The 26,367-nt window shown below is 45.2% G+C and overlaps 1 protein-coding gene across 2 annotated transcripts in view; it reads left to right on the top strand.

Moving 5' to 3' along the window:
• LRRIQ1 (leucine rich repeats and IQ motif containing 1) overlaps positions 1-26,367 on the top strand; it is a 229,282-nt gene that overhangs the window by 88,106 nt on the left and 114,809 nt on the right. For both annotated transcript variants that reach the window (XM_077265459.1, XM_077265458.1), the window contains exons 14-17: positions 10,034-10,201; positions 10,290-10,646; positions 15,197-15,395; positions 17,590-17,709. In XM_077265459.1, the coding sequence (XP_077121574.1) occupies positions 10,034-10,201; positions 10,290-10,646; positions 15,197-15,395; positions 17,590-17,709 (844 nt within the window). The remainder of the gene's footprint in view (positions 1-10,033; positions 10,202-10,289; positions 10,647-15,196; positions 15,396-17,589; positions 17,710-26,367) is intronic.

The raw sequence follows: 26,367 nt of genomic DNA, 5'->3' as shown, positions 1-26,367 counted from the left end.
CATCAAAACTATGAATTAACACATGTGGAATTATATACTTAACAAAAAGTGAGAAACATCTGAAATGATGTCTTATATTCTAGGTTTTTCAAAGTAGCCACCTTTTGCTTTGATGACTGCTTTGCACACTCTTGGCATTCTCTTGATGAGCTTCAAGAGGTAGTCACCGGGAATCGTTTTCGCTTTACAGGTGTGCCCTCTCAGGTTTAATAAGTGGGATTTCTTGCCTTATAAATGGGGTTGGGACCATCAGTTGTGTTGAGCAGAAGTCTGGTGGATACACAGCTGATAGTCCAACTGAATAGACTGTTAGAATTTGTATTATGGCATAAAAAAGCAGCTAAGTAAAGAAAAATGAGTGGCCATCATAACTTTAAGAAATGAAGGTCAGTCAGTCCGAAAAATTGGGAAAACTTTGAAAGTGTCCCCAAGTGCAGTGGCAAAAACCATCAAGCGCTACAAAGAAACTGGCTCACATGAGGACCGCCCCAGGAAAGGAAGACCAAGAGTCATCTCTGCTTCTGAGGATAAGTTTATCCGAGTCACCAGCCTCAGAAATCGCAGGTTAACAGCAGCTCAGATTAGAGACCAGGTCAATGCCACACAGAGTTCTAGCAGCAGACACATCTCTACAAAAACTGTTAAGAGGAGACTTTGTGCAGCAGGCCTTCATGGTAAAATAGCTGCTAGGAAACCACTGCTAAGTACAGGCAAAAAGCAGAAAAGACTTGTTTGGGCTAAAGAACACAAGGAATGGACATTAGACCCGTGGAAATCTGTGCTTTGGTCTGATGACTCCAAATTTTAAATATTTGTTTCCAGCCACTGTGTCTTTGTTCGATGCAGAAAAAGTGAACGGATGTACTCTACATGCCTGGTTCCCACCGTGAAGCATGGAGGAGGAGGTGTGATGGTGTGGGGGTGCTTTGCTGGGGACACTGTTGGAGATTTATTCAAAATTGAAGGCATACTGGACCAGCATGGCTACCACAGCATCTTGCAGCGGCATGCTATTCCATCCAGTTTGCGTTTAGTTGGACCATCATTTATTTTTCAACAGGACAATGACCCCAAACACACCTCCAGGCTGTGTAAGGGCTATTTGACCAAGAAAGAGAGTGATGGGGTGCTACGCCAGATGACCTGGCCTCCACAGTTACCAGACCTGAACCCAATCGAGATGGTTTGGGGTGAGCTGGACCGCAGAGTGAAGGCAAAAGGGCCAACAAGTGCTAAGCATCTCTGGGAACTCCTTCAAGATTGTTGGAAGACCATTCCCGGTGACTACCTCTTGAAGCTCATCAAGAGAATGCCAAGAGTGTGCAAAGCAGTCATCAAAGCAGAAGGTGGCTACTTTGAAGAACCTAGAATATAAGACATAATTTCAGTTGTTTCACACTTTTTTGTTAAGTATATAATTCCACATGTGTTAATTCATAGTTTTCATACCTTCAGTGTGAATGTACAATTTTCATAGTCATGAAAATGCAGAAAAATCTTTAAATGAGAAGGTGTGTCCAAACCTTTGGTCTGTACTGTACATATTAAGAAATTCCAGATTTCTATGGAATTAGCCATTGGATTGCAGATATAAAGGTATCATTTTATTCCGATTTCTACTGCCTATATAACCATATAGGCAGCTTAGTAGGGTTGATCCTGCTGAAGGATTCCCTTTAAAGAAAAGAGGGATGGCACACAGTCATCTTTGTGTCCCCCCAAAATTTTGAGAATGTGGTCCCTTTACCCCTCTTTGTTACTCCAGAAAGATGTGAATGAGTTTTTCAGGTGACCATTGTGACGGGGTGTACGGCAGAGCAAGAAGGGACAACAGGCCAAGGGATAATTCCACAGATTTATTATCCAGAACGCTGGAACAACACATGCAGGTAGATCTACAGAGTCCACAATTAGTCCACCGGAACCGGTTCGGGGGCACTTCCCGATAATCCTTGTGCCAGCTAACAAAACAATAGTCCACACGAGTCCAAGGGATCCCAAAACAATCCCACGAACGACGAGATATGTCCTCAGCTCAAGTCTCGCCCCGTTCGCTTCCGCAGTCACAGATGGACATGGGGTCTTGCCTCAGCTAAGAATCCCCACTCCTCCTTCAAGGATCAACTCACATCTGATCTCAAAAATAAGAATGGCTTGTCTGAGCTCCTGGGATCCGCCCATGAAGGGGGTAGGGGTCACACCTATTCAATGGTTGGGTCCATCAGAAGATTCTATTCTGGTCGGCTCCGCTTAGTCTACGTAGTATGTACATTTGACTAGCCACCTGCTGTGAGGAAGAATGGCTATTCCTTCACTAGTTGACAAAGCTTAATTACATTAAAGCTTAGGGCTGCAAGTATTGGGGGAAGGAGACATTGTTACAGGTGACTCCCAGCACAAGAAAATACATAAATTACAGCTAATAGAAACCAGAGAACAGTTACAAACATCAAATGGCATATTTTCAAATACAGGACAGGGCAAAAGTACATATCATGACAATCATCTATGTTTGCTGCTCTCAATATTGTAGTTTATGGCATTTAGGTTTACTGTGGGGAGAGCCATATTCACGCATGACGTTTCCCCTCTTCTGAGTGCTAACTGGAGATAAGAGTAGCTCTGTTATTCCCATAGGTATGGGTCTCATTTTCTGTGCTTCTATCTATCAGGTATTTAAGACATATAATTTTGATATTCTGGATAAATCTCAGATGGAAATATCCTTATAAGCTTTCTTACTGACCTTGGAAGTTATGCAACACTAGATGGTGGCCCGATTCTAACGCATCGGGTATTCTAGAATATGTATGTAGTTTATTTATGAAGATTTTAGAATAATACATTGAATACACAGGATTCGACCGGCCGCGACCAATTAGCGAAGCGTGGTTGAAATCCCGCGCCAATTCGCAGCCGGACTGCGCCTGTCGCTGATTGTTTGCGGCCGGCCATGTAGTATATAACAGCCCACGTAGTAAATAGCACAGCCACGTAGTATATAGCACAGCCCATGGAGTATATAGCACAGCCCACGGAGTATATAGCACAGCCAGGTAGTATATAGCACAGCCCACGGAGTATATAGCACAGCCACAGAGTATATAGCACAGCCACGGAGTATATAGCACAGCCCACGGAGTATATAGCACAGCCCACGGAGTATATAGCACAGCCAGGTAGTATATAGCACGGCCCACGTAGTATAACACAGCCCACGGAGTATATAGCACAGCCACGTAGTATATAGCACAGCCCATGGAGTGTATAACAGCCCACATAGCATATAACACAGCCACATAGGTTATAACAGCCCACGTAGAAGTGTATAACACAGCCCACGTAGTATATTGCACAGCCCACGCAGTACATTGCACAGCCCACGCAGTACATTGCACAGCCCACGTAGTATATTGCACAGCCCACGTAGTATATTGCACAGCCCACGTAGTATATTGCACAGCCCACGTAGTATATTGCACAGCCCACGTAGTATATTGCACAGCCCACGCAGTATATAGCAATGTGGGCATCATATCCCTGTTAAAGAAAAGAATTCAAATAAAAAATAGTTATATACTCACCTTCCGTTGGCCCCGGATCCAGGCGATGCGGTTACCGACGCTCCTCGTGTGCTCCGGTCCCAAGAGTGCATTGCGGTCTCGCGAGATGATGACGTAGCGACCGCAATACATGGAGCTGTCACCGGAGCGTCGCAGGAGCGGGAAAGTCCGGTTCTGGATCCGAGGGGCCGACGGACGGTGAGTATATAATGATTTTTTATTTTTTTAATTATTTTTAACATTAGATCTTTTAACTATTGATGCTGCATAGGCAGCATCAATAGTAAAAAGTTGGTCACACAGGGTTAATAGCAGTGGTAACGGAGTGCGTTAACCGCGGCATAACGCGGTCCGTTACCGCTGCCATTAACCCTGTGTGAGCGCTGACTGGAGGGGAGTATGGAGCGGGCACTAACTGCGGGGAGGAAGGAGCGGCCATTTTGCCGCCGGACTGTGCCTGTCGCTGATCGGTCGTGGACGTTTTGCCACGACCAATCAGCGACTTGGATTTCCATGACAGACAGAGGCCGCGACCAATGAATATCCGTGACAGACAGACAGAAGGACAGACAGAAAGACGGAAGTGAGCCTTAGACAATTATATAGTAGATTACAGTGTTGCCCTCAGACTAGAAAAGGTTGCTGCAGAGTATATATACACTCCATACAGTGTCTTTTATAACAATACGTGAAATCAGTAGTGGCTAGGTGGTGGGCAATCAACAGGTTTAGCACTATGGAGAGTTAACTACTGTTTATTACTTGTTTAGTGTTATTTGCATTTTGTATCCTGAAAGTCCACTACATCATAGATTTCATAGAATGTTAGAGTTGGAAGGGACCTCCAGGGTCATCGTGTCCAACCCCCTTCTCAATGCAGGATTCACTAAACCAACTCAGACAGATGTCTGTCCAGCCTCTGTTTGAAGACTTCCATTGAAGGAGAACTCACCACCTCTCGTGGAAGCCTGTTCCACTCATTGATCACCCTCACTGTCAAGTTTTTTCTAATATCATTCTATTGCTTCACTTGTTTCCATGTGCAAATGAGAATAATGATGATCCCTCTATACTGTAAGATCTCTTCAGATATTATTATTATTATTATTTATTTATATAGCACCATTAATTCCATGGTGCTGTACATGAGAAAAGGGGTTACGTACAGGGTTATAGATAAGGTTTACAGTAAACAAATTTACAATGACAGACTGGTGCAAAGGGGAGACTTACATTCTACGGGATAACGGGGAGGAGACCAGGTCGGGGGAGCGGCAGCTCTGACGGTGGTGAGGCGGCAGCTCTGGCGGTGGTGAGGCGGCAGCTCCAACGGTTGGTGACATGGCAGCTCGGGTGGTGGTGAGGTTGCAGAATGGTTATTGCAGGCTGCAGGCTTTCCTGAAGAGATGGGTTTTCAGGTTTCGTGTGAAGGATCCGAGGGTGGTGGATAATCGGACGTGTTGAGGTGTGGAGTTCCAGAGGATGGGGGATATTCGGGAGAAATTTTGGAGGCGGTTGAGTGAGGAACGAATAAGTGTGGAGTAGAGTAGGAGGTCTTGGGAGGATCTGTTTGTACACAGCTCTTAAGTCTCCTCTTAGCCTTCTTTTTTGCAAGCTAAACATTTCCAGATTGTTTAACCTTTCCTTGTAGGACACACTTTGCCTTCTGCTCACCATCCTGGTAGATGGTGTGCTTGGTGTTAATATAGCTTTATTCTTTCATGAGTTATTTACAGGTTTATGACCACTTATAAAATGTGTTCAAAGTGCTGCCCATTGTGTTGGATTGTCAATACAACCCTCTTCTCCCACTCTTGAAACACTGATGGCAACGCCGCAGAAGAAATGCTAGCACAGGCTACCAGTATCCATTTTTTCAGATACTGCACATCTCATATCTTCCCAGCATAGACCATTGCCTTCAGATGACCCCAAAGATAAAAGTCTAAGGGGGTCAGATCGGGAGACCTTAGTGGCCATTCAACTGGCCCACGATGACAAATCCACTTTCCAGGAAACTGTTCATGTAGGAATACTCAGACCTGACATCCATCATGTGCTGGTGCACCATCTTGCTGGAAAAACTCAGGGAATGTGCCATCTTCAGTACATAAAGAGGGCGACACATCATCATGTAGCAATTTCAGATATCCAGTGGCATTGAGGTTTCCATTGATGAAGAATGGCCCCACTATCTTTGTACCCCATATACCACACCATACCATCAACTTTTGTGTTCCAACAATCTTGATGGGATCTATCCATTGTGGGTTAGTGTCAGACCAATAGCGGTGATTTTGTTTGTTAACTTCAGCAGTCACAAAAAAGTTTGCCTCATCACTGAACATAATGTTCTGTGTAAACTGAGGGTCCTCTTCCAATTTTTGTTTTGCCCATTCTGCAAATTCAGCCCTCCGATCTAGTTCATCCTCGTTGAGATGCTGCAGCTGCTGGATTTTGTAAGGGTGCCATTTGTGAGTAGCTAATATCCGCCAAAGGGATATTCGACTGATGCCATTCTCCAGTGACATGCGGCGAGTGCTACGCTGTGGGCTCTTGCTGAATGAAGCTAGGACAGCCACTGATGTTTCTTCATTAGTGATAGTTACCTTGCGTCCACATTTTGACAACTCCAACACTGAACCTGTTTCATGAAATATGGCAAGCAGTTTGCTAACTGTAGCATGGGAGATTGGTGGTCTCGTAGGGTGTCTTGCATTTAAATCTGCTGCAATGACCGGGTACTGCGTTCACCAGACATCAACTCAATTTCTATCCGCTCCTCTCGTGTTAACCTCTGCGACATGTCAATGGCTGTAAACAAAGAGAAACTTGTAAATAACTCATGAAAAAATAAAGTTACGTTAAAACCAAGCACACCATTGTTTTTCTTGTGAAATTCTCAATAAGTTTGATGTCACATGACCCTCTTCCTATTGAAAAAAATAAAGTTGAATCCAAAATGGCCGACTTCAAAATGGCCGCCATGGTCACCACCCATCTTGAAAAGTTTCCCCCCTCCCATATACTAATGTGCCACAAACAGGAAGTTGATATCACCAACCATTCCCATTTTATTTAGGTGTATCCATATAAATGGCCCACCCTGTATTTTATAAAATGTAGTGCCCAGAACTGGACACAGTATTCCAGATGAGGAATGATGAATACACACTATAATGTGTGTGTGCGTGTGTGCAATTATATATTAATGTTTTGTCAGTTGTAGACATGGATGGATCAATTTCACAACCTCATATTTTATTACTTGGACACGGGATTATTTCCCTCAGACACTTTTGACTAATGGGATATTAAAAATTATGAAGTTGTTGAATTCAGCTTAGACTTTATTCATGCGGTGCTTACTAATGAACTTGAAATAACCCCTTGATACCTGCTAAGGAATTAACTGTAAAATTTTCCGATCGACTATCTACTTTCATGTGCAGCCAGCGATAACACCATCAAACCCAAGAACTAAGAGGTTGTGTTTTACAAATGAAACCCAAGGATCAGTTCTTTTGCTCCTAGGGGAACGACTTTTTCACTGCAGCCATGATTAATGCATACCCTTAAGTGCCTAAATATTCACTAGGAAGTTTTCACTAAATGAAATATTGACTCAGGCATTCAACATGTGAGAAACAGCTGGAAAAAACTACTGTTGTGATCCCCTAACTCCCAGATATATTTCTTAACACATTTATCAACTTGATTTGGCACCTATTTTATTTAGAACTACTCAACACTGGTTTGTACAGTCTTTTTCTCTGTGGATAGATTGGCCTCACTCATCAACATCTTCTTTAAAGTAAAATTTGATTTAATTTGATTCCTCTTTAATGTGCCTGATTATATAAATCTGTTTGATCATTTTACAAGTATAAAATCCTGCTCTGCTGATAAAACTAGTTACGACAATATTCCCTTGATATAAAAATAGGAAAAACTGTTGAGGGACTGTTGTTTTTTGACACATTACAGATAGATTAAAGGGAACCTGTCACCCCCAAAATGGAAGGTGAGCTAAGCCCACCGGTATCAGGGGCTTATCTACAGCATTCTGTAATGTATCCTGAAAGATGAGAAAAAGAGGTTAGATTATACTCACCTGGGGGGCGGTCCAATCCGATGGTCATCGCAGTCTGGTCCGAGGCCTCCTATCTTCATAGGATGACGTCCTCTTCTTGTCTTCACGCTTCGGCGCAGGCGTACTTTGTCTGCCCTGAGGGCAGTGCAAAGTACTGCAGTGCGCAGGTCCTGAGTCTCTCTGACCTTTTCCGGCACAGGCATACTTTGCCCTGTTGAGGGCAGAGCAAAGTACTGCAGTGTGCAGGTGCCGGGTCTCTCTGACCTTTTCCGGCTCCAGTGCAGCTCACCTTCGATTTTGGGGGTGACAGGTTCCCTTTAAAAGTTATACTTGCATTTGAAAAAGCTGTGGAAAAAGATCTAAAAAAAAATCCTTGTATTTTTCATACTGAAGTAGAGCTGTTTATTGATAGTTTGTCTGATAACCAAGTTGTGTTTCAAAGCTCTTTAATTCCTTCATAAAATATAGACAAGTGTCATGATCGGGAAGTACATCCCACAACTTTCTGTACTTTCTGTACACATGCGTCATGACGATCGAAAAGACACAAGACCTAGGTTTGAATAATTAACATAGGAAGCTAATTGTGAATGACATCTGGGCTTCTGTATTGGCCAGGATTGCAGATAACTCTTATCTCCACCTTTATTTATACCTTTTAGATGCCACTGTCCATGCTGATTGCAGCATCTAAGTGGTTTATAGAGGGAATTGGCTTAGTTTTGTGAGCTGTAATTAAGCTATTGCCTTGTGAAGTCCCTAGTGGACCCAAGAAAAAAAAAAAGTAAAGATATAATAGAAACAAGGCTAAAAATGTTTAAAGGGAATCTGTCACCACGTTTTTGCAACCTCATCTGAAAGCAGCATAAAGTAGATGCAGAGACCCTGATTTCAATGATGTGTTTACTACATGCAGCAGTTGTGACACAATCAGAGTTTTTAGATGTAGCTTGTAGCAGAACTCACAAAGCAAACCCTACCTATTTCACAGCTTTTTGTGTACCTAGTCTATTGACAGCAAGCTGATTATCAGAGGAGGGGGCGTGGTCAGGACTCTTGGCATGAGGGAGCTAGGCTGACCAGTCATAGTCTCCTGGTAATAAAACTTTCATTGCATGGAAACAACAGAACACAACCTAATAAGTAAGATATTGCTGAAATCAGTGCCTTAGCCCCTATCTCATGCTGTCCTCAGATTACATAGCAAAAACCTGCTGATTGATTTCTTTTCGGAAAACAACCAAAAATGTTTACTGCTTTATTAAGTAATATAAAATGTACTACACATGCTCTTGTAGCAACCTGAATCATAAACTTATCACATTATTTAACCAATACAGTAAACCTGTAATTGATTTCTTTGCTGATCTTTCTCCAAAAAAAGATTTAAAAAAAACAAAAAAGTCTTATGAACCCCCAAATTGTACCAAAACCTCTAACCCATCTCTTAATAAGCAAGTGCTCCTAGTGCTTTGTGGATGAAAAATAAAACTGTTATGCAGAGTTCATACTCCACTTGCAAAGCTGAAATAGTTAAAGCTTTTTACTATTTCCCCATGAAATGGTTTAGTCATAAATTGTTGAAAAATACAACCTATTTTGTAATAAAACCTCCTACAGCAATGTTGATTAAAAAAAAGTTATGGTTCTCCTAAGGGGACAATGAAAAAACTGAATAATGTGCCATGTCGTAAAGGCCAAAACCGGCTGCGGCGGTAAGAGGTAAAAGTTTTCAACTTTGAACTACATGGTAGTCACCTTTCTAGGTTCCTCAACTAAGAATGAAGACATTTCGAGCATATGTGGAAGCCTTTCATCATGTAGGAAAACCAGTGCAGAAAAAGGAGTAGTTGTCAGGACCAAAGAAATCAAGTGTCTGTTAGCTCTGAAAATAAATTAAGTAATTATATTTAGTGCAATAAACCAAAATTCATCAGTTTACAATATTTTGGGAGCATTTTCAGATACATGACTCTAGCTCCGTGTTTTCCAAACTCCAGTCCTCACGGCCCCCAACAGATCATGTTTTCAGGATGTCCATAGTATTGTACAGGTGATGGAATTCTTATCAAGGCATCAGAAACTCACAGGTTCTCACCTGTGCAACACTAAGGAAATCCTGAAAACATGATGTGTTGGGGGCCTTGAGGACGGGGTTTGGGGAACACTGCTCTAGCGGAAGATTGTGACATATCTTTCTATATGGGAAGATGCAGCAGATAGCACTTTCAGTGTACTGCTTGACTTTGGAGTGGTTTTCCTGTGTTTTTTTTTATTGTCACAGTAAAGCTAGAATTAAAAGTACAGTATTAATGAATATGTATTTTGAAATCTTAAACTTGAAACGCGTCATTGTGTTTTGTCTTATTTATGTTAGTTTAACTTTACAAAAAACGTTACCTGCGTTGAGACTCCTAAATGACGATGAAATAAAGTCTGGAGATAAAAGAAGCCACAAGGCACCTCCAGGAAGCTTCTTGGCACTATGTCAACACCAAATTTCCAATATTGGTAAACTCTGGCAAGCAGTAAATGGTGAGGAGAGGTATGTAGTAAGAGCTTAAGGAAAAATGTTAGTGATCATTCATGCGTATCCATCATCTTTAAACATTTTTGTCTCCTTTTTTTTACAGGCCATCGTACTCTTTAGACAAACTGGAAATATACTGTAGCTCACTAAAAGAAATATTACAATTCAGTAATGTATATAGATATGCACACGAGTATGGCGATACAGACATTGCTGAAAGAGAAGATGCAGAGATACTTAGAGACAATGCATGTCAACTAGAGCTTGAGAGAAGGCAGCTTAGTAGTCCTATTATTAATGGTCTTCGGGAAGATAAAAATAAAGACACAAAGCAGATCACCTTCCAACAAGCTCAGTGTGTGCATGAGCGCTCCTCCACGAAAGCCAACAGTAGAGTAGGCATGAGAAATCCACCTCGGCAATCGGACGTGTCAACTAAAAAAGTACATTCTAGAGAAGCGTAAGTAGCATATCTTTCATCTTACAATGTCCTCCTTCGCCACCGCTGCAGTGTTTAATACTCTTTACTATATCTTCATAAGTGAATACTGGAGATAATTTAATTATCTTTCATAAATTCCACCATTATGTAACATTTCCAAATTATAAGCATTGTTTGACTAATTTTAAAATATTGTTATTTGACCAAAATAGACTCTCAATTTAACAGCATATCAAGAAAAGGATGTACAGTGGTCCGAACCTGTATGACGGCAGTCCACATACTGCGTGAAAGGTCACCATCATTCCTTTTACTATGAGCGCTCTCACATTGCAAACTAATTTAGTGCAGTATCTACTCGTGGAATAAAACTATTTTGAAAATACCACCTAGGAGATTTAGCTACCTTATAAATTACTGTCTTTTCCGAGCCTGGCAAAACGACCAGTGATAAATGCTAATCCAGAAATCCCTCTACAGACAGCATATTTTGGGGGTGTTTACTCCTCTTCTATAGAGCACAGTCTTGGTGGCTGAGCGAGACGCCTTTGAGGCATTGTGGGGAAGAACTGATTCTCCTTTACGAGACCATCTGAGTATGCCTTCATAGAGACAATGCTTCATAGGAGAAAAGTATGCAAATTAGCTCTCTTGCAGAACATAAGGAACAAAGTAAGCTGTCAGTAAATTAGCTTTTGTATTGGAATTTACCCTTACTCTGCAGTGATCATTAAAGGGTCTGACATTGACTTATAGGTTCACTACCTCTCTTAGGTGGTACTTGTGAGATAGTGGAGTTATTTTTCCCTATTTTTTTGTTTTGTGTCTACTAGAAAGCTACTCGCATACTTTATACCCAGGGAGCATTGACTAAAACTTTCTACTGAGCTTCTCTCTTTAAGGCTAGTTTCACACTAGCATTTTGCTGAGCTGCGGAGGACTGCAAACTTCCTCCGTGAAGCCCCGCCCACGGCTGCACCTCCACCGCTCAGCTCCGCCCACGTCCACATGCAGCCTGCGTACCTATCTTTAACATTAGGTACGCAGGTCGTGCGCATGTATGCGGATGCCTCTGCATGCGTCGTTTTGACGATGCGGCGACCCGCGTCGAACGCAGCTGGTTGGAATTTCTTTTTTTCTCTGCATCGTCAAAACGACGCATGCGGAGGCATCCGCATACATCCGCACGACCTGCGTACCTAATGTTAAAGATAGGTACGCAGGCTGCACGCGGACGTAGGCAGAGCTGAGCGGCGGAGGTGCGGCCGTGGGCGGGGCTTCACAGAGGAAGTCCGCAGCCCTCTGCAGCTCAGCAAAACGCTAGTGTGCAGCTAGCCTAACTTCTTCAACCCCAGGTAATTTTCCATTTTTCCTCCCTTTCTTCCAAGAGCCATCACTTTTTTTTATTTTTGCATCAATATGGCCATATGAGGGCTTATCTCTTGCCGGACTAGTTATTCTGTTCAATGAAACCATTGATTTTACCATCTACTGTACAGGAAAATGGGAAAAAATTTGCAAGTGCTGTAAATTTTTGTTTTTAAAAAGTGCAATTCCACAATTTGTTTTTTGCATTTTTATTTACCATGTTCACTATGTGGTAAAACTGACCTGGCATTATATTCTCCAGATCAGTACAAATACGCAGATACCAAACTTGTATTATTTTTTTTTATTATTCAAGTGGCAATAAAAAAATTTCTAAATTTATATGAAAAAATGTTTTTGCCTTTGTCATTGTTTTCCAAGACCCGTAACATTTTAATTTTTTGGAATCTTGGGCTGGTTGAGGTCTCTGTATGCTTTTTTTTATCACCCTATGTGAACTAGTGATGTTTTCTCATTTTAACTAAATGTGTCTATTGCGTATGTCCATTGTGACCGGTTACTAATTATGCATTTATACACATATGGACAATGATTTGTATGCTGTGAGTAGGGCTCTTCCTGCTTTATCACAACTGGGTTTGGTTATTTGACCCATTTTTTTTTTTTTGGTGTCACCTCATCATTCTTTATGCCATCTTGGCTAGTGATGGGTGAGTTTTGTGTAGGGGACAGCAAGGGAAAGTCTACATTGAGCGGGGGTGCCACAACTTGCGTTGCTTCTAGGGTGCCAACCTCTGCGGCAAGGCAGTAGCAGACAATAGGGCTGCTTAGTGATACATTCTTTTCTTCCCATCAAACCTATATCCCACAATAAGTTGTTTATATCTGGGTGTATATCTCATCTATCCCAAAAATAGGCCATGAATTAAAAAAGTAGTGGTCAAATACTTTAAAATAATGAAAGGACTGTTAAACCATTTCTTTCAATATCAACACCTTTTGAAAATAGTTAATAATATGAAAGCTAACAACTCATTTTTACAGTAAACAGTCATTGATAATTAAAGACCTCCATTTTTATGTAACAGACAGGCCCTGAAATCTGTACATTGTTTCCATGTCATTTTTTTGTTTTGTTTAAAGATCTCTATAGATGACAGTATGCCATGTAGTAGTAGTTGTATCGCGAATTAGATTACCGGTAGTATTAGAAAGTATATATCTAACAAAATGTTACATAGAGGTTTTGGCCCAATTGGGCAATGCTTCCAGCATTGTGGGTGTCACAGGTGGGGATTCTCTGCATAGGACCCTTGATGAGCAAGAGGACTTTTATTCAACAATTGATCTTTAATATGGCCCCATGTAATACTACATTTCATACAAAGCACTACAATTAAAGAAGTTGTCCACTACTTGGACAACCTCTTCTCATACTCCTCGCTTGGCCCCAAAAAATAATAAAGCTTATACTCCTGTATTGTTCCTGTATTGTTATTGGGACACGTGATACCGGTGCTCAATCAGCGCTCCCGTCACTGTCCTCGCCTCCTGTTGAATTGAGCAAGAAGAGGAAGTCCGAGATCAGCTGCAGCCCTGACTTCCTTTTCATGTTCTATTTGTCCGAAGGCTGGGACAGTGACGCCATCGCTGATTGGGAGCTGATGTCATGTTTCACAACACTGCACGAGGGCCCCAGGACAGCGCCGGCACGGGAGGCGAGTTTAGGTTTTATTATTTTAGGGGGGGCCAAACATTTTGATGAAGATGGGGTTGTCCTAATAGTGGGTTCATAGACACCAAACATGTCTAGGTTCTCTTTTTATCCAAGTAATTAAAAAAAAAATTTCAAACTTTGTTGGAAAAAAAAAAAGTTCCATTTTCCGATAGCCGTAGCGTCTCCATTTTTCGTGATCTCGGGTTGGGTGAGGGCTTATTTTTTGCATGCCGAGCTGATGTTTTTAATGATACCCTTTTGGTGCAAATACGATCTTTTGATCACCCATTATTTCATTTTAATGCAATGTTGCAGCGACCAAAAAACGTAATTCTGGTGTTTTGACTTTTTTCTCGCTATGCCATTCAGCGATCAGGTTAATCCTTTTTTTTTATTTGATAGATCGGGCTATTCTGAACGTGGCAATACCAAATATGTGTATGTTTGTTTTCATTTTTATTTTATTTTGAATGGGGCGAAAGGGGAGTGTTTTGAACATAAACACATATATATATATTATATTTTTAAAAACATTTTTTTCTTACTGTTGGCATGCTTCAATAGTCTTTTGGCATGCTTCAATGGAAGACTAGAAGCTGCCATAACCCGATCGGCTCTGCTATATAGCCGATTTAGTCACTTGTTATGAGCGCCGACCACTGGCTGGCGCTCACAGCAAGCTGGCACTGACAAGCATAGAGGTCTCCAGGAGACCTCCGGTTGTCATGCCAACAAACCGGTGACCCGCGATCACGAGACGAGGGTCACCGGTGTGCGTATTTCCAGTGCGATTGCCGGAAGCGCTTACTGGCTAATAGCCGCGGGTGGGAACGCAATTCCGCCTGCAGCTATTGCAGGCACATGTCAGCTGTTCAAAACAGCTGACATGTCTCCGGAAAGATATGGGCTCACCGCCAGAGTTCTACATCGGCATACTATTACGCCCGATGTCGGAACGGGGTTAAATGGACAGCAGCATTATAGTGGTTAATAGCAGCAGTTAGAGCTTAGCTCTAGCCACTGCTGTTAGATGCATCTACTGCATGTAGAGAGAGCTGAGCTCCAAAGCCCCTTTCACATGGGCAACCCATCAGTACCTATATGTAATTTTGCATTAAAATGTTAATACTACCACCTCAAGGCTATTTTTTCCTCCCTGCATTTTTTTCAGTAATAACTATCTTATTTCTGTAGTTTGATAAGCTGAAAATAGCAATAAGATGTGTCTATTTAAAGAGGTTTTCTGGGATCACAATATTGATAGCCTATACTTAGTGAATGGAACAATATTGCATTATCCAGCACAATTTCTACTAGCCCTGCAGCCACATCATACATCTGATCAACTGCAGTAACAAGAGTCAGACACCCACTGATCTAATATTGATAGCCTATCCTAAGGATCCAGTAAAACCATTTCTTACACTTTTGACTCCCAAATTAGAAAAAAAAGTGTTAATGAAATATATTTTGTATTGAATGTTTTCTGAATTCATATTCATGACCTGTCTTTTTACACAAGTGCTGCAGTTCTTATCCAGTCTCACTGGCGAGGGTATGTAATCCGGAGAGATATCCATTACTATACAAAGCTTCACGAGGCTGCCTCTGTTATACAGACTGCATGGCATCATTATTACAACAGGAAAAAATCATTGCATAAGAAATGTGCAAATTCCAAGACATCAGAGGTCAAACAACAGGCTGCCACAGTAATACAGGTAAATTTAATATCATAAATATATTTTACAATAAAACATAATAGGTAATATAATATAAAATATTTAAGGGGTGGTCCGGCACCAAAAATGTTCTTTCTAAATATCTATCTTTACACCCTAGCTACTTTTGTAATTAGCTCTATTATACAATAAACTACACTTCTCCCCATCTATCTAATCCCTAAATGTGTTTTATTTACTTGACTTTTTTGTGAGGTTTTGTTTGACAGGAATCTCAAACAGGCTGTCACAGGAGGCTGGGGCTGCACTCGCTTCTCTACAGCCTCTATCGCTTCTCCTGGTACAGAATGTCATCGGGGCGGCAGTGCAATCATTTACTACAGTTTCTTGTATCATCCACTTCTGAAGCTGTACTGCATCCATGGTGATAGAAGCAGTGGGAGAAGTGAGTGCAGCTTCTGGGCTTTGTTTCTTTCCCCACCGCCACATCTTCTAACTGTAAAACGACATCATCAGGGGATGGAAATAGAAGAAGTGACTGACACTGCCCAACAGCTTCTAGCACTGCCCTCAAACAAATCAGGGGCATTGATAATAGCAGCATGACACCACTACCTTCCATTGATGACCATTTATTTCAGGGTGATGCTATAAGCTGTTGGGCAGCACTGGTGTCACTGACTTCTTTTATCTCTGCCACCTGACGACATCTTGTTTCATAGTTAGAAGCTTCGGTGGCTGGGATAGAAGCAGAGTGCACTCACCTTTTCAACCCTTTGGTTTTTTTTACTTTTGCTTCAGTGACCATAAATGAAAAGGGAGATGGTTGCATGAATGTTAACTTTCCTTTTTCATTTTAAATTAGAAATTCTTTTTCAACTTCCAACATTTCTTTAATATGGAACCTTATATTACGAATAGTTTTATATAATGCTAGCAGGACTTTTTCAGCTATTTTGTTATTTTAGCCCCCTGGCAGTAGATCATACCACATCATGTATATGTGCTGGTACTGAATATGTAGTACCACAGTATAAGATGCTGGTGTTCAACATTATCAAGGATACCATAAGCAAAAAATTAAAATAAATGCCCTCCCATCTATGAACTAGAGCCATAAGCTGCTTGGTAAGAGCAGTTCCAGTTATAGTGGACTTGACCTGTCCATGTGTTATTTTTATCTGAATGGTCTCCCAGAAATACTACAATTTATGTATTTAATCAAGCTGCTACTTGTGTAGTAAAATAAAAAATGTAGGCTACTGGGCTGACCTCTAGAATTAGATAATTCTGTTGACAAGGCGTTATGGTTAGTGCTAGTTCTTGTTCTTTCTTTTGTGGCCAACTTGTCATGCCCAACAGGGACCTCCGATCTACCAGTAGGTAGACCTATCAGACATTTATATGGTCATAATACCCTGTTCATATATCTATTTAACCCCTGATAATTTATATAAGCTAAAGAGTTTAAAATCTGTTCTTTTCCCTTTTTATTTGTATCACTTTTTTCATATCTGAACCTTTTTAACTTACCTACAGACTTAATTGACCGTCTTGAACTAAGAGATAGACGAGAACACAGTTGCCCTTTTCTTGGCCGCATATTGACCGATGGATCATTGCCATTCTTGGGATTTTTTCAGGAATTGTGTTAGATGCTGTGTTTTTATTTCTTTTATGAACACCACAATGGTCCTATTTACAAGCGGCACGTTTCTTTTTTCACGGTTTATTTTTAAAATATAAAAAGGATGCCTCCAATGTATGCCGAATAGCCGAAATCTGCCCGTAGCTCAGTTCTATTAATAGCCAGACACTCTAACCCTCCAAGTTTTAGACAAGAGGTTGTTTGAGTCGCACTAATTTGGATGTTAAAGGTTGCAAGTACACACTTTGCTTTCTCTTTGTATCATCTTTTCCCCGAGGCTCTTAAACACCCTAAAGGAATTGTCAAATTATTAATTAGTTGACCCAAGCTGCATGTAGCGAGGGGAGTTCAAGAATTCCTTTCTGCTTACTTGAAGAGACCCTCTTGGGTATTCTTAGCCTCAGACACATGCAGGCATTTAATTTGTCTTGTAGTTTTAGATGTCACATAAAGTTCAGAAAACAGATCATTGAGCTATTAAACAAAGCTCCGAAATGTTTTATCTGCCTAATGGGATGACATTGTGAATCTGTATTTGCAGATGATCTACGATTCTTTTATGACATCTGTTGATTTTTTTTTCAGGCAGCTTGGAAAGGATTCTTTTTACGAAAAAAATTAGCTGCTGCTTTTGCTGGTATTGATAGAGAAGAGTTGGAAGACGACTTTGAAGAAGTGAATTTGGATGAGTTTACATTTGATGAAGTAAGGAATGTCAAGTAATCAAAATAGATGTTTGTCCTAAATATGTATTTTTAAAAACATCTAGCATGATTATATATTAATTGTGACATCAGTGTTTTAATAAATTTACCTCGTTTAATAACCTCTAAACAGGGACGGACTGGGCCTGAAATTCAGCCGTGGCATTTGAAATCACACAGGCCCATTCTGTCCCCGCCCCTGAGCACAAGGTGGGGATATATTACTAATATTATCCCGCCTGGAGAAAACCAAGATACTCTCCAAAACCAATATTTCTAATAATACTATAATATTGCTATATAAGATTAAATCATTATAATAAACAGACAGATAAATAGACAAATACCAACAAACCATAACCAAATATTATCAGCATCTAAAATATTAATAATATCACCATACTGATCGTTAAAAGGGCTGAGCTTAAAGTCTGTGTAACTTTAGACTTCTCTGTGAGGATTCTCCGGTGCCAGCATTGGAAGCAGCCATCTTGTGACCACAAAGAATGCCATTTTCACACCTCCGGCCACATTCCGACTAATTGTCCTCAGCTTTGCTAATTTCTCTTTTATTGAGCGATGTCGCGCACGTCTAGTTAGCATGTGACTGCATGTATGCAAATCACATACTTGCGGTAACATGATCAGGGGCTTAACAACAGTAGGTGCGATGGTTGCAGTTGCACCTGGGACCTGGAGCCTAGGGCGCCCCAAAAGTCCCTTAGGCCTGTATAATAAAACATTGCTATTAAAGGGAATCTGTCACCCCATTTTTCACCTATAAGCTAAGGCCACCGCCATCAGGGGCTTATCTACAGCATTCTGTAATGCTGTAGATAAGCCCCCGATGTATCCTTAAAGATAAGAAAAACAAGTTAGATTATACTCACCCAGGGGCGGTCCCAATGTGGTCCGGTCCAACTTCCAACGCCGGCACTGAAGAATCCTCATAGCGTGCAATGTTCTGTGAGGATTCAAAAGTCCGCAGTCACATAGAATTACTGCAGACTTTAACTTCAAGCTTGGATAAATACTTTAGCCAAAAAGACTGTACTGAGACTGATATTACCACCATACAGTGACCATATAATTGTGATGTCCGTTTTACACTAGGGTTTTACAGATCAAACTTGAGCATATTGTAAGGTTCTCATCAGTGACGTTCTCGCTGATTGTTCTCATTCATTTTCCCTTTCCCTTAGCATTCTATCCAGATCACCATGACCTCTTCTTCCAACCATAACTCGTCCCTGCAAAATGTAACACACAGACATCTTCACTTTACTGAATTTCCAGGAACCTCCTTGCAATCTACTACCTCTACACAAACCACAGCTCGTGATACCTTATAATAATTCCCTTGTGCCTCCTTTAATAATGCTCCCCCTCGACCTCTTATAATAATGACCCTGTACCTCCTTATAATGATAAAAATATTCCCTGTGCTTTCTTACTTTAATAATAATAATAATAATAATAATAATAATGCCTTTTTGCTTCCACCTCTATCATAACTATCCCGTCATTGTTTCTCCTTATAATAATGACCCTCAGTGCCTCTTTATTTTAATAATGCTTCTGAGCAGGGGCGTACATAGAAATAACAGGCACCCCATCAAAAAGTCCTATCTCCCAACATTTTGAGAAATGGAGAAGGAAATACATTGCATAACTTAGACAGTTATTTTGCTCCTACTGAAGCTCTTTAGTGGTCTCCCTCATTATGATACCCCTTTCATGACACCCCGTAGACTATTATGTCCCCACAAAGTATGTTGACCCCACACAGTGTGATTGCCCCACAAACCTTACACAAAGTATGATGCCCCACAGCACCCCACACAGTAAGATTGTCACCACAGCCTCCCATACAGTATGGTATCCACCACAGCCCCAATATACAGTATGAGAGGCTCTACAGACCCCCACATAGTATGATGTCCACCTCAGGCCCCTATATAAATTGTGATGTCCACCATAACCCACTGTACGCTATGAGGACCCCACAGCCCCCATATAGTGTGATGTCCCCCATAACTATCCTATACAGTATAATGGTCATCACAGCCCCTAACATAATATAATGTACCCAATAGACCTCCAGACAGTATTCTGTCCACCACAACCACGCCATACAGTATGATGTCCACCACAGCCACCCTACACCTCTGCATGGTTCCCCTTCCCCCTCCATGCAGGGGCGCCGACATATCCCCCTTTGGCACGCAGTGTGTCCTTCGGCATGCTTCCTGGTTCTCTGGTCTCTTGGCGGCACGCCTTGTGCTGTCCTGTTCTTAAAGGGCCAGCCCGCACCTGCTAAGATACCCTCAGTCCTTAGCTGGGAAGCATCTTGTATAAAAGGCACCCTCCACAAAAAAGGAGGGACCGAAACAACGAATTTCATTAGCGTGTTAGTGGTGCAACTAGTAAGTTGTTAGGTCCCTAGGTCCTGGTATGCCCAGTTTCCTGAATGTGATTCCTTGGTCCTTGTGTGGCAAGTCCGGAACCCGTAGTCCCTGGTCCTAGTGCGGCCAATGCCTGAAGTATGCAAAGGAACATCTAAACAAGCCTTATGCATTTTGGAAACAAGTCCTGTGAACCAATAAGGTTAATATACAACTGTTTTGCCACAATGATCAAATGTATTTGTGTAAAGAAAAGGGCACATAATTTCAGGAAAAGAACATCTCACCAACCAGTAAAAATTGGGGTGGCTCAATCATGCTTTGGGGTTGTGTTGCAGCCAATGGCACGGGGAGCATTTAACAGGTAGAAGGAAGAATGGATTCAATTAAATTTCAACAAATTCTTGATGCAAACATAACGCCATCTGTAAAAATCCTGAAGTTGAAAAGAGGATGGCTTCTACAAATGAATAATGATCCGAAACATACATCAAAATCCACAATGGACTACCTTTAAAAAGCGCAAGCTGAAGGTTTATAATGGCCCACACAGTCCCCTGATTTGAACATCATTGAAAATCTGTGGCTAGATCTCAAAATAGCAGTGCATGCAAAAACTCAGGAATCTCGCAGAAGTGGAAGCTTTTTTTCAAGGGGGAATGTATGAAAATCCCTCAAACAAGAATTGAAAAACTCTTTTCTGGCTGCAAAAAGCATTTACAAGCTGTTATACTTTCAAAAGAGGGTGCTATTAGGTAGTACCCATGCAGGGTACCCAAATTTTTGCATTGACCCATTTTCTTTGTAATTTTTAAAATGTAAAAGCTAAATATATATATATATATATATATATATATATATATATATATATATATATATATATATATATATATATATATACACTCACCGGCCACTTTATTAGGTACACCTGTCCAACTTCTTGTTAACACTTAATTTCTAATCAGCCAATCACATGGCGGCAACTCAGTGCATTTAGGCATGTAGACATGGTCAAGACAATCTCCTGCAGTTCAAACCGAGCATCAGTATGGGGAAGAAAGGTGATTTGAGTGCCTTTGAACGTGGCATGGTTGTTGGTGCCAGAAGGGCTGGTCTGAGTATTTCAGAAACTGCTGATCTACTGGGATTTTCACGCACAACCATCTCTAGGGTTTACAGAGAATGGTCCGAAAAAGAAAAAAAATCCAGTGAGCGGCAGTTCTGTGGGCGGAAATGCCTTGTTGATGCCAGAGGTCAGAGGAGAATGGGCAGACTGGTTCGAGCTGATAGAAAGGCAACAGTGACTCAAATCGCCACCCGTTACAACCAAGGTAGGCCTAAGAGCATCTCTGAACGCACAGTGCGTCGAACTTTGAGGCAGATGGGCTACAGCAGCAGAAGACCACACCGGGTACCACTCCTTTCAGCTAAGAACAGGAAACTGAGGCTACAATTTGTACAAGCTCATCGAAATTGGACAGTAGAAGATTGGAAAAACGTTGCTTGGTCTGATGAGTCTCGATTTCTGCTGCGACATTCGGATGGTAGGGTCAGAATTTGGCGTAAACAACATGAAAGCATGGATCCATCCTGCCTTGTATGGAGCATCTTTGGGATGTGCAGCCGACAAATCTGCGGCAACTGTGTGATGCCATCATGTCAATATGGACCAAAATCTCTGAGGAATGCTTCCAGCACCTTGTTGAATCTATGCCACGAAGAATTGAGGCAGTTCTGAAGGCAAAAGGGGGTCCAACCCGTTACTAGCATGGTGTCCCTAATAAAGTGGCCGGTGAGTGTATATATATATATATATATATATATATATATATATATATACTAGATGGCAGCCCGATTCTAAAGAATCGGGAGTCTAGAATCCATATATACTTTATTTATTCAAATGTAAGAATAATACAATTAATAAATAATAGTAAGAAAGAACAAAAAATGGCTGCACTCACCAGCTCTTGACAATTCTTGACAGTACGGCACATTTCTGATTGGTCGCTCGCGGCAGGCGGCAACCAATCAGAAAAGTGCCGCGCACCACGAAGGCATATATCTTTGTCCACCCTGAGCGGGTGTAGGACGCTGGTGACGTCACTTATCTCCAGACATTATCTCCGGACAAAGCCACGGAAGTTGGCACAAATTGCCGGAAGTAGTATTCTAGGCAATTATATATTAGATTTTAATGTTATCAGCGTTTACCTTTGAACGTTTATATTGTATTGTCCTGTCACCAGCCATGTGTACGATTATCGGCCGAAAGCCTCTCTGGAACCAATAATCACCCCATGTAAAGGTATCTTTATAAGTTAAAGATTCAGAATACTATGACTTTTATCATATCCTGAACAGTCAAGTTTTTTATGAACCGTTAAGGTTTTCTGGTTGAAGTAAAAAAAACTCTGAGTGTTTACAGTTTGAAACCATAAAATGTTGAAAAATTATGTCATTCTTGAGTATATCACTCAATGGTGCTCATAAACGTGTCAAATTTGATCTATAATATACTTTAATATACGTTACTTTAATCTTTAATATACTTAAGAACACGGCCCCAGACATCACACAGGGGGTCTGAAACACCGCACAGTGGTCCAAAATATCGCTGTGCTCTGCCTGGGGCCCCATATGCTGCCTGGGGCCCCTGTGCTCTGCCTGGGGCCCCATGTTCTGCCTGGGGCCCCTGTGCTCTGCCTGGGGCCACTGTGCTCTGCCTGGTGCCCCATATGCTGCCTGGGGCCCCTGTGCTCTGCCTGGGGCCCCATATGCTGCCTGGGGCCCCTGTGCTCTGTCTGGGGCCCCATAGGCTGCCTGGGGCCCCTGTGCTCTACCTGGGACCACTGTGCTCTGCCTGGGGCCCCATATGCTGCCTGGGGCCCCTGTGCTCTGCCTGGGGCCACTGTGCTCTGCCTGGGGCCCCATATGCTGCCTGGGGCCCCTGTGCTCTGCCTGGGGCCCCATATGCTGCCTGGAGCCCCTGTGCTCTGCCTGGGGCCCCTGTGCTCTGCCTGGGGCCCCATGTTCTGCCTGGGGCCCCTGTGCTCTGCCTGGGGCCACTGTGCTCTGCCTGGGGCCCCATGTTCTGCCTGGGGCCACTGTGCTCTGCCTGGGGCCCCATAAGCTGCCTGGGGCCCCTGTGCTCTGCCTGGGACCACTGTGCTCTGCCTGGGGCCCCATATGCTGCCTGGGGCCCCTGTGCTCTGCCTGGGGCCACTGTGCTCTGCCTGGGGCCCCATATGCTGCCTGGGGCCACTGTGCTCTGCCTGGGGCCCCATATGCTGCCTGGGGCCCCTGTGCTCTGCCTGGGGCCCCATATGCTGCCTGGGGCCCCTGTGCTCTGCCTGGGGCCCCTGTGCTCTGCCTGGGGCCCCATGTTCTGCCTGGGGCCCCTGTGCTCTGCCTGGGGCCACTGTGCTCTGCCTGGGGCCCCATATGCTGCCTGGGGCCCCTGTGCTCTGCCTGGGGCCACTGTGCTCTGCCTGGGGCCCCATATGCTGCCTGGGGCCCCTGTGCTCTGCCTGGGGCCCCATATGCTGCCTGGGGCCCCTGTGCTCTGCCTGGGGCCCCTGTGCTCTGCCTGGGGCCACTGTGCTCTGCCTGGGGCCCCATGTTCTGCCTGGGGCCACTGTGCTCTGCCTGGGGCCCCATAAGCTGCCTGGGGCCCCTGTGCTCTGCCTGGGACCACTGTGCTCTGCCTGGGGCCCGATATGCTGCCTGGGGCCCCTGTGCTCTGCCTGGGGCCACTGTGCTCTGCCTGGGGCCCCATATGCTGCCTGGGGCCACTGTGCTCTGCCTGGGGCCCCATATGCTGCCTGGGGCCCCTGTGCTCTGCCTGGGCCCCATATACTGCCTGGGGCCCCTGTGCTCTGCCTGGGGCCCCTGTGCTCTGCCTGGGGCCCCATATGCTGCCTGGGGCCCCTGTGCTCTGCCTGGGGCCCCTGTGCTCTGCCTGGGGCCCCATGTTCTGCCTGGGGCCCCTGTGCTCTGCCTGGGGCCACTGTGCCCTGCCTGGGGCCCCATATGCTGCCTGGGGCCCCTGTGCTCTGCCTGGGGCCCCATATGCTGCCTGGGGCCCCTGTGCTCTGCCTGGGGCCACTGTGCTCTGCCTGGGGCCCCATAGGCTGCCTGGGGCCCCTGTGCTTTGCCTGGGACCACTGTGCTCTGCCTGGGGCCCCATATGCTGCCTGGGGCCCCTGTGCTCTGCCTGGGGCCACTGTGCTCTGCCTGGGGCCCCATATTCTGCCTGGGGCCCCTGTGCTCTGCCTGGGTGTAGGACACTGGTGACGTCACTTAGCTCCGGACATTAGCTCCGGACATTATCTCCGGACATTAGCTCCAGACATTATCTCCGGACATTAGCTCCGGACAAAGCCACGGAAGTTGGCACAAATTGCAGGAAGTAGTATTCTAGGCAATTATATATTAGATGGGCATTTCCTGAAGGAAATACATGGTGCTTGAACAGCGCTACCAGCTTTACAGCAGCACTTTTCACACACGGGACCGGGCGCACTTTTGCACCCGGGGGCGCACTTACTTTTGCACCCGGGGACGCACTTACTTTTGCACCCGGGGGCGCACTTACTTTTGCACCCGGGGGCGCACTTTTGGGGCCGCACTTACTTTTGGTGGGCGGGGCTCCTCGGCCTCCGATTTTGTTGGTGGGGCCCCTCGTCCTCCGATTTGGTGGGCGGGGACCGGCCTCCGATTTGGTGGGCGGGGACCCTCGGCCTCCGATTTGGTGGGCGGGGACCCTCGACCTCCGATTTGGTGGGCGGGGACCCTCGGCCTCCGCTTTGGTGGGCGGGGCCCCTCGGCCTCCGATTTGGTGGGCGGGGTCCCTCTGCCTCCGATTTGGTGGGCGGGGACCCTCGGCCTCCGCTTTGGTTGGCGGGGCCCCACGGCCTCCGATTTGGTGGGCGGGGTCCCTCTGCCTCCGCTTTGGTGGGCGGGGCCGCTCGGCCTTCGATTTGGTGGGCGGGGCTCCTCGGCCTCCGATTTGGTTGGTGGGGCCCCTCGGCCTCCGATTTGGTGGGCGGGGCCCCTTATCCTCCGATTTGGTGGGCGGGGACCCTCGGCCTCCGATTTGGTGGGCGGGGCCCCTCGGCCTCCGAATTGGTTGGCGGGGACCCTCGGCCTCCGATTTGGTGGGTGGGGACCCTCGGCCTCCAATTTGGTGGGCGGGGACCCTCGGCCTCCAATTTGGTGGGCGGGGACCCTCGGCCTCCGATTTGGTGGGCGGGGACCCTCGGCCTCCGATTTGGTGGGCGGGGACCCTCGGCCTCCGATTTAGTGGGCGGGGACCCTCGGCCTCCGATTTGGTGGGCGGGGACCCTCGGCCTCCGATTTGGTGGGTGGGGACCCTCGGCCTCCGATGTGGTGGGCGGGGACCCTCGGCCTCCGATTTGGTGGGCGGGGACCCTCGGCCTCCGATTTGGTGGGCGGGGACCCTCGGCCTCCGATTTGGTGGGTGGGGACCCTCGGCCTCCGATGTGGTGGGCGGGGCCCCTCGGCCTCCGCTTTGGTGGGCGGGGCCGGGCCCCTCAGCCTCCGCTTTGGTGGACGGGGCCGCTCGGCCTTCGATTTGGTGGGCGGGGACCCTCGGCCTCCGATTTGGTGGGTGGGGACCCTCGGCCTCCGATGTGGTGGGCGGGGCCCCTCGGCCTCCGCTTTGGTGGGCGGGGCCGGGCCCCTCAGCCTCCGCTTTGGTGGACGGGGCCGCTCGGCCTTCGATTTGGTGGGCGGGGCCCCTCGGCCTCCGATTTGGTTGGCGGGGCCCCTCGGCCTCCGATTTGGTTGGCGGGGCCCCTCGGTCTCCGATTTGGTGGGCGGGGACCCTCGGCCTCCGATTTGGTGGGCGGGGACCCTCGGCCTCCAATTTGGTGGGCGGGGACCCTCGGCCTCCGATTTGGTGGGCGGGGCCCCTCGACCTCCGATTTGGTGGGCGGGGCCCCTCGGCCTCCGATGTGGTGGTCGGGGCCCCTCGGCCTCTGCTTTGGTGGGCGGGGCCGTCCCCTTGGCCTCCGCTTTGGTGGGCGGGGCCGCTCGGCCTTCGATTTGGTGGGCGGGGCCCCTCGGCCTCCGATTTGGTTGGCGGGGCCCCTCGGCCTCCGATTTGGTTGGCGGGGCCCCTCGGCCTCCGATTTGGTTGGCGGGGCCCCTCGGTCTCCGATTTGGTGGGCGGGGACCCTCGGCCTCCGATTTGGTGGGCGGGGCCCCTCGGCCTCTGCTTTGGTGGGCGG

This window comes from Ranitomeya variabilis, chromosome 5, assembly GCF_051348905.1.
Source record: "Ranitomeya variabilis isolate aRanVar5 chromosome 5, aRanVar5.hap1, whole genome shotgun sequence".
Lineage (NCBI taxonomy): Eukaryota > Metazoa > Chordata > Amphibia > Anura > Dendrobatidae > Ranitomeya > Ranitomeya variabilis.
Note: the sequence above shows the minus strand (reverse complement) of the source record. Positions and strands in the feature narration are given on the sequence as shown.